The 16,756-nt window shown below is 43.1% G+C and overlaps 1 protein-coding gene across 2 annotated transcripts in view; it reads left to right on the top strand.

The window, feature by feature from the left end:
* Positions 1-16,756, top strand: part of LOC119181311 (receptor-type tyrosine-protein phosphatase T-like) — a 174,545-nt gene that overhangs the window by 129,536 nt on the left and 28,253 nt on the right. For both annotated transcript variants that reach the window (XM_075875795.1, XM_037432519.2), the window contains 7 exons: positions 2,494-2,669; positions 5,145-5,232; positions 7,400-7,476; positions 8,803-8,839; positions 9,470-9,567; positions 10,724-10,840; positions 13,443-13,591. In XM_075875795.1, coding sequence (XP_075731910.1) covers positions 2,494-2,669; positions 5,145-5,232; positions 7,400-7,476; positions 8,803-8,839; positions 9,470-9,567; positions 10,724-10,840; positions 13,443-13,591 — 742 coding nt within the window. The remainder of the gene's footprint in view (positions 1-2,493; positions 2,670-5,144; positions 5,233-7,399; positions 7,477-8,802; positions 8,840-9,469; positions 9,568-10,723; positions 10,841-13,442; positions 13,592-16,756) is intronic.

Genomic DNA, 16,756 nt, shown 5'->3' with positions numbered 1-16,756 from the left:
GATTTTTAGAATAATGATGCGCAGACGAGTACGGAAAAGCGTCAAACACTAATGGTTTTGACGTACAATGCTAAAACACGTTAGCATGTCATATTATTTTGATAAGCGCTAAAGGTTCAAGAACAGAATAAACCTCATTGCATAAATGAAGGAGCTGCCGCACTTGATTAGCTTCGTATAAAGCGCCGCATAGGATTTTACCGGAAAGAAACGTGTCTATTTGGTAACCGTAGACTCATGTAAAAAACAAACATAGTAATGGCTGAAATGCTGACTATCAAAGCTAGAATGACACACACACACACACACACACACACACACACACACACACTCACGCATTTATTATTGTAGTATGCGTCATTCTTGTTTAGAATAAAACCACGTTCATAAAGACTGTGCACTCAAGCAGTCACTTCAATAAACTTACCCGATACTGTGCTTAAGTTTCTTGTTTTTTCGTCTATTGGTCACTTATATCAAAACAAAAAACATTTTGCTAGGGAAAAAAAAGAATGACGCTTGTAGTCGCAAGCTATGTGATAAAATAGGACTCATCTGCGAGAATATTTCTAATGCCCACCTGAGGTAACCACGAAAGTGGTAAACAGCGCTATAGCTGAAGTACGTTCTACAAGGAAATACAGAAAGTGCTATTTTTCGAGTAATTCAAAGATAGCGTCCCTTTATATCGAATAGCCCTGGCGTCGAAAGCCAAACGCTAAAAGCTGTGGTAGTTGCATGTGAAGGAATTGCACATGCAAGCGGGGGAGGGGGGCGTCACGCAGCTGACGTCACACTTATATAAAATATCTCAATTATATGAACCACCCTTCAGTGCTTGTTTAAAAAGCACATTCTACGGGAAGAAGACGCTCGATTGATTGATTGATTGATTGATTGATTGATTGATATGTAGGGTTTAACGTCCCAAAACCACCATATGATTATGACAGACGCTGTAGTGGAGGGCTCCGGAAATTTCGACCACCTGGGGTGCTTTAACGTGCACCCAAAACTGAGCACACGGGCCTACAACATTTCCGCCTCCATCGGAAATGCAGCCGCCGCAGCCGGGATTTGAACCCGCGACCTGCGGGTCAGCAGCCGAGTACCTTAGCCACTAGACCACCGCGGCGGGGCGGGGAAGGAGACGCTGCTATTAGTTAAGCGGATTCTTGCAGTCATGCGCGGCATGAACGGTGAAAGCAGAACGCGCAGCTGCCATATTCTCAGGCGTCCTTTTTGAACAAGGAGTCCTGTGCTCACCCTCTTTAGAGCTGTCGGCGTCCGGTGTTTGGAGTCGCATAAGGGATGACATTTTAGCGGCCAATCACGGAAACGAATCATCAGTTGTGTTTAGATCGCATGCGCTTCTTTCCAAGTGATGCCACCTCGTGCTGGCGCCGCACTGGACTGTCTCCTGACATTACACAGTAGGTACACTAGCGCGCACACGAATCACAGCGAGAGAGAGCGATCGCCTGACATGACGCCTGCTCATGACCCACGCGTGACGTAGCGTCTTCCCTAAGCGTAGCTCCTGGCTTGATTGCCGGCACGAGGAAAGGGACAACGTGCCTAATTAGCGCAACAAACTGGTGTAGTTCTATTCATTCTTGACAGAAATATAGTCTTGAAAGACAAGTATCAATACATCACGAAATTGTACTCTGAATTATGGGTTAGTGAATCAAAGGTGCATATCACCGATAAAGAATTTCAGTACCTGGCGAATGCATAAAGTTCCCGTACCACACGTGTTAAGGTGAGGTTAAGCTAAAGAAAGGGGGGGGGGGGAGGGTGGACCAGACAGCGTGTAAGTATATCGGCATGATGCTGTTGTTGGTTTTTCACGCATGCATGGTGGTGTTCTCTATGAAACACCGCTCGTAACAAACTTAAGTGGTCAGTCGGGCCTCCTCTTATTCGTTCCTCTCGTCTTGAGCTCCCTTCTGAAACTTCCTGGAGTTTTTCCCTCTCACGTTCTTGACGCATTCAGTAATTTTTTGCGGCAATTCAATTGTGAGAAAATACACTCCGATACTGAGATGAATCAGTCGTTAGGTCAAAAATTGTTCAGCATCCCTTTTGACGATTATGCCACATCCTCACGATCGCGTAACGCTTGTCAACTTAATCTTTCCGTAACGCTATTTTCATTATACAGCTCAGAATGCAGTTCTGAGGTTTCGGAGAAAAGAAGCTGTGGACAATTGGTTGTGACAGTGATGTCACGTTCCACGTCAGACTGATGCGCTGTTACTGACTGCGTCATTATGTACGCGCTGTATGGAGCGATATGTCTCTTTCTTCTTTCTATCTCGCCTCTCCCTCTTTCAATTATTCTCGTTCCATTTCCTACCTGTAGGGTACCAAACCGGCCATTCTGGACTGGTTGACGTCTCTACCTTTCCTTCTCTAACATTTATTATCTCCAATATGGTTTTCATGCGCTCAGCAGTGACGCTTCTTTTCGCTTCTTGTGTAACGCAGTGGACGAAAACAGCATGTCCGAATCGCGCATGACCTTGAACATGGAGAGCAGCGACTCGGTCAACATGACAGTCGTGGCCAACGGTGGCCTTCCGTCGAAGCCTGTCCCCCTGAAGCGGCTTCAGGACCACGTCATTCAAGGTCAAGCGAATGGCGTGCTTAAGGAAGAGTATATGGTACGGAGAATGTCTTCCTGCCTTCTGAATGCCAAACTTGTGTTTGCCTAAGCGCAGTTATCCATATACAGTTGCATGTATACTACCTTTGTACAAAATAGACCAAAAAAAAAAGTGTGAGCTGGTGATTGTGTCTATCAGTATTCCAAAAGAAGGCCATCAGGTATGAATTTATTCCCCCAAAAAAAGGATCAATCACTTTCTATATTGGAGTCAATACTGAAAACATCCAGCGAAAAGAGAAGACAATAAGAAGTAAGTCTATGTAATGTGTACAACGGCACATCTTAAACGATATATACTAAAATTCACAATATGGTAAAATAAGAGAATAGAAAAAAATTACCGATGCAAAAAAAAAAATAGGCGCAAGAACTCCTAGACGAAAACCGCCAAGAATTATTACATGAGTTTTGCTTTGTTCAGTCCTAAATGACTTGCTGTGGTGAGTTTGAGGCTACCTACAGCATGAGAATCAAACTCGCGCCAAAAAAAAGAAAAGCAGCAAAAGTCACAGGGTTGCCTATGCTTTCACTTGGGAAGAGTCGGAGGCGAAAGCTAGCTCGTGTGGTCATTAACGCGGTAGCGTTAGTAAGCTCGTTTCACGGAAATTGCGGGGTTAGCATCTGCATCGTTGGTTGTGACCGAAAACTTTAGAATGATGCGAATAAAATAAATGAAAGAAGTATGTGTTTGAAATGAGAACCGAACCCTGGCCACCTTCGTAAAAACTGTGTGCTACCATATAAACAATATCATGCTTGAGACTATTTCGAGGAAGATTATAGGAACATCATAGGAAGATTACGTGGCAGAAGTGTAGAATCGCGCACAGCGTCAAAACATGAAATTGCCCTGAATGGGTGTTTCAGAGGTCCAGAACTCAGACATATTTACTGGTCAACATCGGCAGAACCATTAACAAAGAGAGCAGTTGCGTAGGGTTCACGTGTTGCCCTACGAGAAGTGGGCCCAGCAGTCGTAGGACAACACGTGAACCCTGCCATGAATTGCGAAATGATGAATTATGATGCAGTGGACACCTAACAACTAAACATGTATTCGAGGACAGCGTGAAGGGCCATTGCTGAAAGTGTAGTGATTCACTTCCTTACAGCATGGTTCAGGCATGCGCCAAGAACCGAAGCCAGGCTTGCGATTGAGCTGCGTATGCGCAGGGGGACAGCTTACTCTGTCGCGTCCTATTTTCGATGAGGAAGCTCAATCGTCCTTCAAGTTTTCACCAGCACAGCGTAGACAACCACTCCAACAAGGGGCTAACCAGCCTGTCTTTCCGCTTTTATCATCATCATCATCACCATGACTACTACCACCAACACCGCCGCCATCATCAACACCATCATCATCATCTTCACTTATTTTTTTACCCTCAAGGGCGCCTCAAAGGGCATTTACTCGTACAATTATGCGTGTAAATGTTTCATAAATTACTGAATTTACACTTTGTATCGGGTCTTATGAAGTCCTGTTACGCAATTTCCGACTTTAACATAGAATTTAGCAACGCATTGTTATTCCAGAGCCGTGATTGGTCGGAAACTAGGTTTGGCATGAACGAATACGATGCCATGAGTCGGCACAGGCTCTCGTCATCCTCCTCACCTTTTGCTTCGCTATAAGAACACGTGCGGCCCTTTGACCAGTGTAGGGGGCAGTCACTTTTATGGGCAGGAGAGCGAGCACAGAGACAGAAACAAAGAAATACCCCGCCACGGTGGTCTAGTGGCTAAGGTACTCGGCTGCTGACACGCAGGTCGCGGGATCGAATCCCGGCTGGGGCGGCTGCATTTCCGATGGAGGCGGAAACGCTGTAGGCCCGTATGCTCAGATTTGGGCGCACGTTAAAGAACCCCGGGTGGTCGAAATATCCGGAGTCCTTCACTACGGCGTCTCTCATAATCATATGTTGGTTATGGGACGTTAAACCCCAAATATCAATCAATCAAATCAGAAACAATGTAATAGCAAGAAAGAGAAAATCTTAGGGAACCACAGGAAATAAACCTGAGAAAAACGGAGAAAATAAATCGGAAGAATGAGAAAGAGATGGAAATAGACACACGTAGAAGATATAGCAAAACAGCAAGGCAAAAGCCAAAAGATGAAAAAAAAATGACAGAGAATGAAAAGACGAACAGAAATATATAAGCAAACAGAAGGAGATAGAAAGTAATAGCAAGCTACACCAATTGAAAAAATACCAAAAAAATGGTTGAAAGAACTGGAAAAAAAGCAATAGAAACAAACTAAGACAGAGAAAAATGTAATCAAGAGAAAGAGGGCAAGAGACTAAAGAGGAAGACAGAACGAGAACTAAAAAAATACAAGCAAGGAAGGCTTCTGAACTTCAAACTTCGTTGAGGGTTAACTGCAATATTGAGAAGCTGGCTTCATTTCTTTTTTTAATTCAATGCAGTACACATTCCTAATGCTTTTTTCTATTTTGTATTGCAGACTACACCAAAGGGACAACTGCATCCATGGAACGAGGCGAAAAAGGCTGAGAATAAGCCCAAGAATCGCTACGGAAACATCCTACCATGTAAGGCACGATTGATACGTAGTAGTCGCGTTAATGTCTGGTGAAACCACCAAAGCGCTCTTTTTTTCGCGAAGCTGTACTCATAACTGGTGAAAGCGCACTCCTTGGTGTTTTCAAGCACCACTAAAAAATGGTGAAACTTTTCCCACCACGCCGTCACTGTCATTCTATGTTTCCTTCGCAAACCACCACGTTTGCGAAGAGGTTGATGTCCCTCGAATGACCGTTAAGGAAAAAAGTCACAGCTTCGACGCAAAAAGGAAGCAATGTACGCGATAACAACAAAATGGAAGGTAACGCGCAGTATAGCAAGCCGATCGAAACGTGCCCCGCGTTTCTCACGCACAAATGACACACAAAACGTACCCACAGGTACAAATGAACGCGAATAAGCATCTCAGTTGCTACTGCGCTGTGTCTCAAAAGCGTGCTCTTTTCGCAAACGAAGAGTGTGCAACGACTGTAGTGACCTTTTTGCGAGCGGTAACTACAAGAGGGTCATTCCAGTGAAAGCCCAAGGCCAGCCAAGGTGTACCATTGTCCCCACCACGAGATAAACGCACGCATGAACATCCACTCTGCCCTCTTCACGCGGGGCAAAGTACGCATGTGGGATGAGAGCGCGCGCCGATGCGTCGTGACGATGTGACGACGCGTACTCAATGCGCCATCTCTCTGGTAATGCTGAAAACACGAGATGCCTATCACCGGCGGTAAGTGGTAGGTAGGTATAAGTAGCTTCTCGTTTGAATGTTCAAGTAGGTGCTCCTTCGTGGCTCAATGGCTAACCTCTCGCACTCACAATTCACGGGTACAACATACGATTCTGCGCGCCGGAGTCTTTTCCTGGATTATCTTTCTTGCGTTTTTATATATGTTGATACGTATACAAATATGGTGAGTGACGGCGATGTAGACGCCGACGCTGGTGGCAAAATCCAGCCGAGAGCGTCCATTATTTGCTATCGCAATAAAACTTGCGGTTCCATGTACGGCTGAAAAACGGTAGGCCAAGATCCTTTGAAATGGGACGCAAACGAATATGCACCTGATGTCGTTGCTGGCTTTCATGAAGGCGGTATGGTGGGGTGCAGGCGGGGAGAGCGTTTGATGCGGTCGGTGGCGGGAATGAATGAGTGAGTGAATGTGCGACGTCCGCCTCACAGCGCGAGCCATCTGCCACCGCTCCTGCGCTCACTGTAAGCGCACACCTGTTGTGTTGCTGGGTGCGCTCACGCGACACTGGGAGCTTAGACGGCCGCGACGGCAACGGCTGTCGCCGCTGTCGAAAGCGGTCAAGCCTGTTTGAAAGTGGTTAAGCCTAACTTGCGGGAGGCTTAAGAATAACTTGTGGTACGCTTGCCCACATTTCTCTTCGTAAAGCTGGTGCGAGAGCGGTGTGATAGTCATGTCTCACGGCCCTCGCCGAGCAGTGGAGGTGGCTGCACGTGAGAGTAGTAACAACTGACATTGCGAATGTCCTCTCGTCTATCGATTCCCGTGCGAAAAATTGACTTTAACTGAGCTTCAAGGTCGATTGCGTGCACACAGTTTTGTGGGTTCGTACTGAAAGGAGTAGGGCTGTAGCTTTGAAATCTATCATCGCTACTTTTGGGCACGATATACACATTGTTCTGAATACGTGTCATAGTATCTTAATGTAGCTTCCTCTTCATCTCCGTCTCCATTGCCCAACTCTGTCTTTCTCCATATTTAAATCATCCTGGGCCCTGTCTCCAGTGTAGGGTAACATAGCATACCAGTTCTCCTACACTGCATTTGCTTTCTGTCCTGTTCCTTCCATTCCACCCTGTGGCTTGTTGAGTGCAGATACCAGCGTTGGTCACAATCCAACGCTACTATCAATCTTGCTGAAACAACTTAAGTTTATTGTTTCATATCTGAACGAAGTCACAATGGCTACAGTGCCCTGTTCTCGCTCCGCGTTTCGGTGTCATTCAAAAAACAGCGTACAAGTCATAGTACGATACAGAAACGCCTTCTTTATTGATTCGGTGACCAATAGAGCACAAGTTTCATACAGAATCTTCGTTTAACCGACTTTTTGCGCCACTATTTTTTCTTTCAAGTGTATCGTTGTTCTGAAAATTCTTCATCGTAAACACACCTTTTAAATACAGCATTTTGTTTCATTTTTTTGCCGCAGATGACCACTCGAGAGTTAAGCTGCTTCCTTTGCCCGACTTCGAAAATACGGATTATATAAACGCAAGCTACGTGTCGGTAAGAACCATTATTTCACTGAAGGAGTGCTCTTTATTTATTGCTGATCACTCGTTAGCAAAATTGTCTGGTAGTGCAGCCGCAAATAAGTGCACTGGTATATTCAACAAAAGAACCACAGCTCTTTCATAACGTTTTCTTACTGAAAAGTTGGCGAAAATTGTGTCTTCTTATTTCTTTATTGAACACTTACCAACATTCCAATGAAGTTGTCTAATGAACGCTATTTGATAACATCAAACTTTTTGTTGGGCATCGCTTTAGCATTCATTAAATCTTTGTCGCTTGACTGGGTCAATGGCGCTTTCAGTATGCGGAGTACACGTTTTAACATTAGATAAGTCCGCCAACTACAGTGAGCCTTTATTAATAGTCCCAGAGGGATTAATAATCATTTCTCTGGGACTAATAATATTCCCTGATAATAGTCTTTGTTAATATTTCTAGATGCCATAAGCTTCAAGAGTGAAGATTTGTAAGCTTTTTAATGTGGTAAGTAGTGGTAACAGAAATTCTCGTCGTCACAAAGCGGTACTAACTCACCGCGTGCTCTTTTAACGTGCGCTTCGCTCCAACAACCCATGCACGTATTCCTCAGGCAAGCAATATGAAAACTATTATGTGGTAGTCCGTTAAATAAGTAAATTACATATAACATCACGCGGCAGCTAACCCCACAACGGAATAACTAGCCACATGGCTAAAAATCACGTGCACTCGCAGGACTAAATTTACGTGAGATTATGAAACCAGTCACGCCAAATTATGTAACACACGTAACTTCTCGCGTGAGGAAAACAGTACGTGACATTACGTAAAATTGTAAAGTAATGAAAAATCACGTAACATGCACGTTACTAAAACCTGATAACATCAAGTAGCTAGTCACGTGACTAGAATATAGCAACATCGTCTAACTGCAGCCGAGACGAAAGTGTCGTAAATGTATGCATAATATAGTCACGTGACTGGAAATCACATTACATTAGTCCCGTTACAAGAGTCGCACCACATCACGTCATAGCTGGTCAAGCGACGAATTTCCAGCCAAAACTACGTGACAGCTAGTGGCATGACTAAAATCACAACATGACGCAACAGGAAGTCACGTGTCATATCTATCTAAGTTTAGCCATATTTAGAAATACTCTAGCAAAAGCTTGGCATTACTAGAAAAACTTAGATAGGTCGAACGTTAGCTCATCTGATGGCTCCAGCCTTATGCCACAATGACACGGTGCGCACATTTTTACTATTTGATAATTTATTATTTATTAGAAATACTCACCAAGGCTTTTCCATAATCTTGATTTTTTTTTCATGCAGGGTTACCGGTGTCCACGCAAGTACATTGCGACGCAAGGTATTTTGTTCTAAGGTTATTTATCCTTTTTAAATGAAAATGTTATCAAAAAGAATTTAGCCCCTCTATGTGGGTGCTCGCCGGCGGCAGGCTGCTGAGGGCGGAATGGCGGAGAATGTCTCTTAGGGGGAGTGCTCCTGACAATCTGTGCAGGTCCTCGACCACTAGAATTGCCTTACAGCGATCTTGCTCTCGTGTGACCATTGTACGTTAAACTCAGTAATGTGCTTTCGCGAATTATATCTCTTTTTGGAGGCCAAATCGTTCTTCATTGTTCTCAGTCTGTCAATGTTCAGTCTGTCACAACGATGCACAGTCTGTCAATGTTAGCGCTTGGTTTGTAATGTTCCTGGTACTTCAATGACCATGGAAATTTCTTGGTTGTCTTCTTTTTGTTTTTGCACATGCCTCAAGTAGCGTTTTTCTTAATTCATTTCATGCCTGTAAAACATAAAAAGACTTTAGGTGGCCAGGAAAGATACTTGTATCATTCTTTGCAGGACTCTGTACCATTCCGCAGAATTTTAAATTATTTAGAGTGCATTTCGGCTTTCCGGTTCTGTAAATTCGTTTGAACGTCTTGAAACCTACACATCATACATTTTCCTTTTTTATTACACTAATGTGCAGGCCCCAAGCAGTCAACACTGACTGATTTTTGGCGAATGGTATGGCAAGAAGGCTCGTGCAAAATCATTATGCTCACCAACCTTAAGGAGCAAGACAAGGTAAGCACGCATGCAAACAATTTTCGAAGTTTTGCAAACATTTAAGTTTCACCATGAAGTGGCACACTAAAATGAAAACCACTCATGCCAAAGTGTCAAGGACAGCTGCATCTATTGTATATATTGTCACGGGGTCATGACAGGGACAAAGGAAAGATGAAACTTAGTTCAGATGAAACTATTTAGTCGGCCGAACTTGTGGCCAGTGAATGGCAAGTCAGATTACAGCAACAGACTGCCTCTGACGGCAGCAAACACTGCGTCAGCCGTCGACCAACTGGCAAGAGGCGAAGCGCGTTGGCATTCACACATGTGCCGTCCAATTTTGCAGCCTCATCACTGGTCGTCGCGCAAGCTCTGGAATAATCTTCAGTGTTCACGTCTTACGCCTAATCTCAACACAATGAGCTACAATGTTCGCAAACATTCTCGAACAATGAGACGCATCTTGAGTGGAGAATTCTCGACAGGCTTTGTGCGCGAAAACTGAATGAAACAAAAGTGAAAATTAGAAACACACGTGGCATTATTATGCACGAAACCTAAATGAAAAAAAGAGAAATACGAAGAAGATTCTTATAAACGCAAAAGTGCAAACTCATTATACTGCTCAGTATTATCTTATTATTTGAGGTAATCAATGTCTTGCTGATACAGGCTTTTCATGCTTCGCGTACCCTGATTGTCAGAACGTTTGAACTCCAAACATTTATTTTTCGCAAGGGGGAAGAAACGCATTTCTCAGTGTTCACTGATTACATCATCTGAAGAGGGATGGCTTTGAGCTCTCTTATAATAGAGTACCTAGTACTCTAAATCGTTACCGACTTTTTCTAAGCACACATCATTTACTCGAGCTCTTGCGATTCGCAGTGTGCAAGCGTGACGTTTCTAAAATCTATTTTCTTCAGCATACGTGTATAATAAAAGAGAACTGTGCTGAGGTACAATCACAAATATATCTAGGGTACTAGAATTCATTTGCCAACAACAATGTGGCAATACATACCTGTATTGTGATTTTTTATCTATGTATTACTGGTCAGCTGTCTTGTCAATTGAGCTCTGTGTATTACTGGTAATAATTGTGAAACGCCACCACAATTCATTATACTAACTCATGTCCTTAATCTCTTACGGCCATCTGCTGTTGCAGACAAAGTGCGAACAGTACTGGCCGGAGACCTCACAGAAGTACGGCAAATTTATGGTGACACTGATGAAGACAGACACCCAGGTCGACTTTGTAGTTCGGGAATTTGAAATAGCACTGGTGAGTGCTTTTTCTTCTCTTTTGTGTACCAAGTTCTTATTAGCATCAACCCAGGAGTTGTGAGCAGTTTGAGGCAAATTCATTTGAAATCATGAACAAAAAAAGGAGCGAGAGAGTGAATAAAGATGAAAAAAAAGGCAGGAAGGTTAACTATGGCTGAGTCTGGTAGGCTACCTTGCACTGGGGAGGGAGTGAGGGGAATAAAAGTTAGAGAGAAGGAGAAAAATGTCACTCATGCCTTAGACTAAACGGCAGTTATATGTTTAACATCACAGATATAAGTTACACCCGTGTCTTAATCAAATCAGCAGATTCGTTGCATTAGCTTGTATGCGCGGTCCCCATGCACCCGAAATCGTGCCGATGGTGAAGCCATGATGGTGCCGCTTGTGTTCTCAAGCAGCAAACTTCTGAAGTCTTGCAAAAACTAGAGTGATGATGTGAAGGAGTTGCAACAGGAACGAAATATTTAAAAAGATTATGTGTTTTTAATGGAGAACAATTATTTGTATTACAACATTTACCTCCATTTCATATTATTTTATACGAACGCTTTAATTTAAACAATTATGTATTTACTTAGCCTTTTATGAATGTAATTTTGTCTGAGCTATGTTAGTTAACTTCAAGTGTGGCTGATGAGAGCAGCCTGATTGAGCGAATCATGTGTTCTCTTTTCCTATAACTTACATCTATGAACCATACTGAAAAAGTTTGCAGAGTGTTAAATAGTGTTACTGTACGAAGTATCACGCGCCTATTCTTCCAGTTCGATTGCTCGTTTACGCATGGTTCAGCAAGCCAGTGCAGAATTATTAACCTCTAACATCAAGTCCCTTTTGTAGAACATTTGAAATCTCACAGACTACCTGTCATAAGCCAGATTGAAAGCAGGTCGTGAATTTCTCAACTTTCTGCGCCTATGACATCAAGTATTTTTATTGCTTTATACTCATTTAAATTTACTGCTCACTTTCAATGGCAAGAGCACTGCCCACGGCAGTGAGTTACTTGTTATTCAATACCAGTAGCTAAGCGTCCTGAAACCACAATATGGTAGAGGAGTGACGTGGTGGAGGGTGTGAAAGTTTTTAACCATCTAGTGTTTATTAACGTGCCCTTACATTGTACAGTACACAGGCTTCTATAGAATTAGGCTTAGATCTAAACGCGACTGTCGTGGCCGGGATCAAAGCCGCGACCTTCGGAATAGCAGCCGAGTACTGTAACATCTATGTCAACGCGTTGTTCAGCAATAAAGGCGTGGAAACGTACAGAAGCTGCGAATACCATGAGAGACGAAACAAATAAAAAAATGAAGCGACAAGGATTATCGAAGTAAATATTCACTGTTTAAATAGCTTTATGTTTGTCAAAAGAAGGAAGACAAGAATTACGACACCCATAGAAACGTGGAGCAGCACGTCGTGCAATAAATCAAATATAGAAACAATGCGAACTGAGTGTGTTTTGTAATACGCAACTATGTGAACGAAGAAGTGTATTTACTGAAAATAATTTATTTGAGTTCATTTAATGGTAATGCAACCTATGCTTCTGGCGTCGGATTGTGGAACGCCTGCATGAAAAATGGCTTGTAAAGAATACTGCTGTTGAATGTCGAGATCGCTTGGTGTTTTACATGAAAACTAAAGTTGAAGAATGACACTGATTTCATGATGTGTTCATACTCAGCATGATTTTCATTATAGCAGAGACTCACAAAATAAGAATGTTGATTAAGAAAAACTCTTCTGAACTCTAATGCAGGTGAAAATGTGTCTGCCAATATTGAGTGCTGTATTATTGTTTTCACATCTTGCACACGATAACCGTATTCTAAATTTAATAACTTATTTCACTGATTCTGAACGAATGTCCAGTTAATTTTCTGCAAAAGAAAAGAGACAGTGCACAAAAAAATGTTGACAACAGTGACAGGGAATTGTGCTTGCTCTGAGCGAAATGCACAAATGACTGATGGCAAATAGGACTGCACACGAGGTGCAAATGTGCACCTCGTGTTCTGTCTTGTTTTCCGTCAGTCGTATGTACATTTCCCTCAGCGCAATCACATTAAAACGCAGTACTAATTTCTCAAATTGAAACTTTGCTAAACTATAAAGAAGGCACACAGCATTTTGCGTCTTTTATCTTTTGTCTACGTATACTTGGGCGGTGTTTTTTTTTCAGACAATAAACATGCACAAACTAGCCCAACACTTAATTTGATAAGAAAGCTTCAGCTATAATGTGGAACGGCTACGTTATGAAGGTCTTACACTCTAAAAAAGATTAAGTACTTGGGGAGCGTTTCCACTACACAATAACAATATTGGTCATTTTAGTTCCCCATGTTCCCTTTTTTGAAAACCACCTGCCGTGGTGGTCTGGCGGCTGAAGTACTTGGCTGCCAACCTGCAGGTCATGGAATCGAATCCCGGCTGCGGTGACTGCATTTTCGATGGATGTGAAATTGCTAGAAAAATCGAGTATTTGAATAGCGTACGTTTCTGAAAACCCAAATACTCGATTCTCAACTTTTTAGAGTGCTGCAGTTACAACACAAGCTGTATTAATATTGTCTTTTCTACTTCACCAGGAAAACAAGACACGAACAGTGGTTCAGTTTCACTTCACCACATGGCCAGACCATGGCGTTCCTCTCTACCCAGACGCCCTGCTGCCATTTCTCAGACGCATTTGGGATTTCCAGCCACATGATGACCACCCTGTCATCGTTCATTGCAGGTATGAGCAATCATAATACTGAGAACCGACATCAAGACCTGCTCTGCGCAAGGTACTCATTAACATAATTCTGAAATCACAATATTCACAGAGAAGTAACAAACCTGACAGTGCCTGGTTGACGCAATGATTCCATGAAGAACCCAATGTGGGAAAACATTTTTCTCGCCGTTGCTCTGAGGCAGTGTGTAATCCAGTTCACTTATTTTCCTTTATTGGGACATAACGTTCTGCTGTTATTATCTCGGAAACAAGAAAATTTATGATGCTAGACGGGATCACGCAATGACAGCACCAATCTATATCAACAGTGGTAGCTCATGGCCCGCATGAAAATGGTTTCCGTCGTCACCCAAAATGCAGTGAAGGCACCTCGGTGCTTCTTCAAGATCGGAGGACCAAAATCTGGTTAAGGATTGGAGATAGGGCCTTAATAGGCGGCCTTAGCTACGAGAAAGTACCCCAGTCGTTTGTTACCTGTCTTTGATGTGTAATAAATAGGCTATTACTCGCTCAAAGTGATGGTCGGGTCACCTTGTATTTGACTGGTTTCAAAAACACTGGACAGTCTCAGTGTAGGTGACCTTGTTGGATAAGAATCCTCCCGAAACCCAAGAACTCCGAATTGCTAAAGGTGAACTGGTGGGCCTACACGCAGAACGGGATGCATGCGGTTCTGAGGCCATAAGTTACCTTCAAAGTTGAAAGGCTGATTTAGTTTTGAAACAAGTCCTGCTTTTTTGAAGCCAGTAGTATTTTTTATTAAGATTGTGAAGAATTAACCAATTCTCACTGTTTTGCAACAGTGTTCTTCTTTGGGGTTTCATTGAATTAGTCAGTGTGATCACCCAACACCGAGACTAGCAAGCCAGACAATAAACAATGCGAACATCTCCTGAAACATCCGTAAAAGCTATTCCTATAGCTCTTTAATGAAGTTTTTGGCATTAACAAGCCGCCCGGTGTGCAAACTAAAAAACGACTGTTTCACAAAGAAAGAACTTACCTAATGCCACAGAGTGTCTTTTAAAGTACTTCAATTATTCATGGCTATGAAGAGCACCAATACCAGACGACGATTACCAAAGATTTATGACGCTTTTACTGATAGTTAATTTGGCGGATTACAGCAACTACGCATTTTCTTTCAGCTGTAATACAAATCTTCAAAACTCACTCGTAGTTTTCATCGCACACATGACAGGTGCGCGTTGCATTATCAAACAGCTTTCTTGTCATTTCGCACGCTGGTTCACCTTCTATAAGGTGCAATGCAATACGCTTTGCTTAGTGTTTTTCAACTGTGCAAGCGATAATCCACCGTCATTTGTGGCTGTGAACAGAGGGATAGTAATAATATTATCTGAAGTTATGCGTCCAAAAACCACGTATCATTATAAAGGACGCCGTAGTAGAGGGTTCTGAAAATTTTGACCATCTGGTTTTCTTTAACGTGGGCTGACATCACACAGCACCCAGACCTTAACCATTTCGCCTGAACCGAAAGACGACCACCGCAGCCCGCAATCGGACCCGCGGCTAAAGGGTCCGAACCAGCGCACCGTGCCCCTCATCCACCATGGCGGACTACAGGAGTACTGGGAGAAGTGACATTGATTCATGGAGAATATAATTTTAGGCTATTCGTTTATCGAGGAAAGAAACATAGTTCCTGTCTATAAATATGATGATCAGCGTGTAACGTTAGACTCGCTCGTACGAAGTCGAGTTGATCTCTGCTCACAGAAAGTTCAAAATGGCAATTTCGGAGATCTCCGTCACGATAAAGTTCAAGACATCATCAAAGGCTGCAGAATACACCACCATCCGTACTGCTGTGGAGTTCCTAGTTGAAGAAACCACCATAGACATGACAGCGTCAATCTTCTTCTACTCCAGAGCAGCCCTCCAGGGCATCACCTTGCCATATTGACATAGATCAAATGAACAGACCGTCGCTGATAAGAGAGCTTCATCACCGGGCTGAAGTAGCATGACATAGCGTATCAATGGATATTGAGCCACTGCGGCATCGACAGAAACGACCGTGCAGATGAAGTGGCCCGATCTGCTCGTGATGATGCCCCTTGTCCATCTATACCATTATCAAGAACAGACGCCGCTACAAGGCTTCGATCACTTGCCCGAGAACTGACGCTCGCTCAGTCGAAGTCAACGGCATTTTTTTTTCCGTCTTCATAACTTGGACCCACACCTACCGCTTCATCTTCCGTCGGGAATAACCAGAGGTGAAGATACACTCTTTTGCCGTTGTGGCTAGGTGCGACCTTTACGAAGACTTATTCGTTTCAAACCAGAATGATCAGCTACCCAATTCACATGCGACAACTGTTGCTGCGCCACAGCTGTTGCATGTGAATGATTTTTTCTCTAATCTTCTCTGTGAGTGATCTCACTTCAGTGCGACAATAAATAACTTTAGAAAGTTCTAGAGAGACTTGACAATTGCCAATGGGCAAAATAAAGAGTCTTAAGACACTGGTCGAGACTATCCTCAGCATGCAAATAAATGAGAGCATTGGTTGCACTTTTTGTGCGCAAGTGGTCTCAGAGATGGACCGTAAGCAGTGTCGTTGATCGTGCTGTTGTGTTTTTTTTCCTTTCTTAGTATCCGTTTTCTGTCATCGTTTGTTTCTCTTACCCCCTTTCCAAGCACTGCGCAGCGAGCCGGTCTGAGAACTGGCTAACTTCCCTGTCATTCCTTTCTTCCTTCTCTATGTAAAAAACAATGCATTAACTTGAGTGCATTAATAAAATAACCACACAATAAAATCCGGTATTTAGAGAACCAAGCTTTCTTTACACGATAAAGTATTGAATTCGATTATCCCAAACAATTTCCAAGCATACAGTTGCATGTGAATTACAACGCTAACCTTCAAAGCCACCAGTGCGAGCTGTCGCACGACAAGAAGCTAGAAAGAACATTTCAATTTTTATACGTAACTGGAAATTCATCCAACACAACTGCGTGTAATATTTTGTCTCACAACCCGAACGTCACTGAAGTCGATGTCCTCAACCTTTGCTTTAACTTAAACGCAAGCGCTGCAAGGCACCACAGGAAGTTCGTCTGTGCTGTAGAAAGTGCCGTCATCTAGCAGAAGCTACCCAAAAAGATTAAGCCCGCACGCGTGCTTTAAC

The sequence above is a fragment of the Rhipicephalus microplus genome, chromosome 10 (assembly GCF_043290135.1).
Source record: "Rhipicephalus microplus isolate Deutch F79 chromosome 10, USDA_Rmic, whole genome shotgun sequence".
NCBI lineage: Eukaryota > Metazoa > Arthropoda > Arachnida > Ixodida > Ixodidae > Rhipicephalus > Rhipicephalus microplus.
Note: the sequence above shows the minus strand (reverse complement) of the source record. Positions and strands in the feature narration are given on the sequence as shown.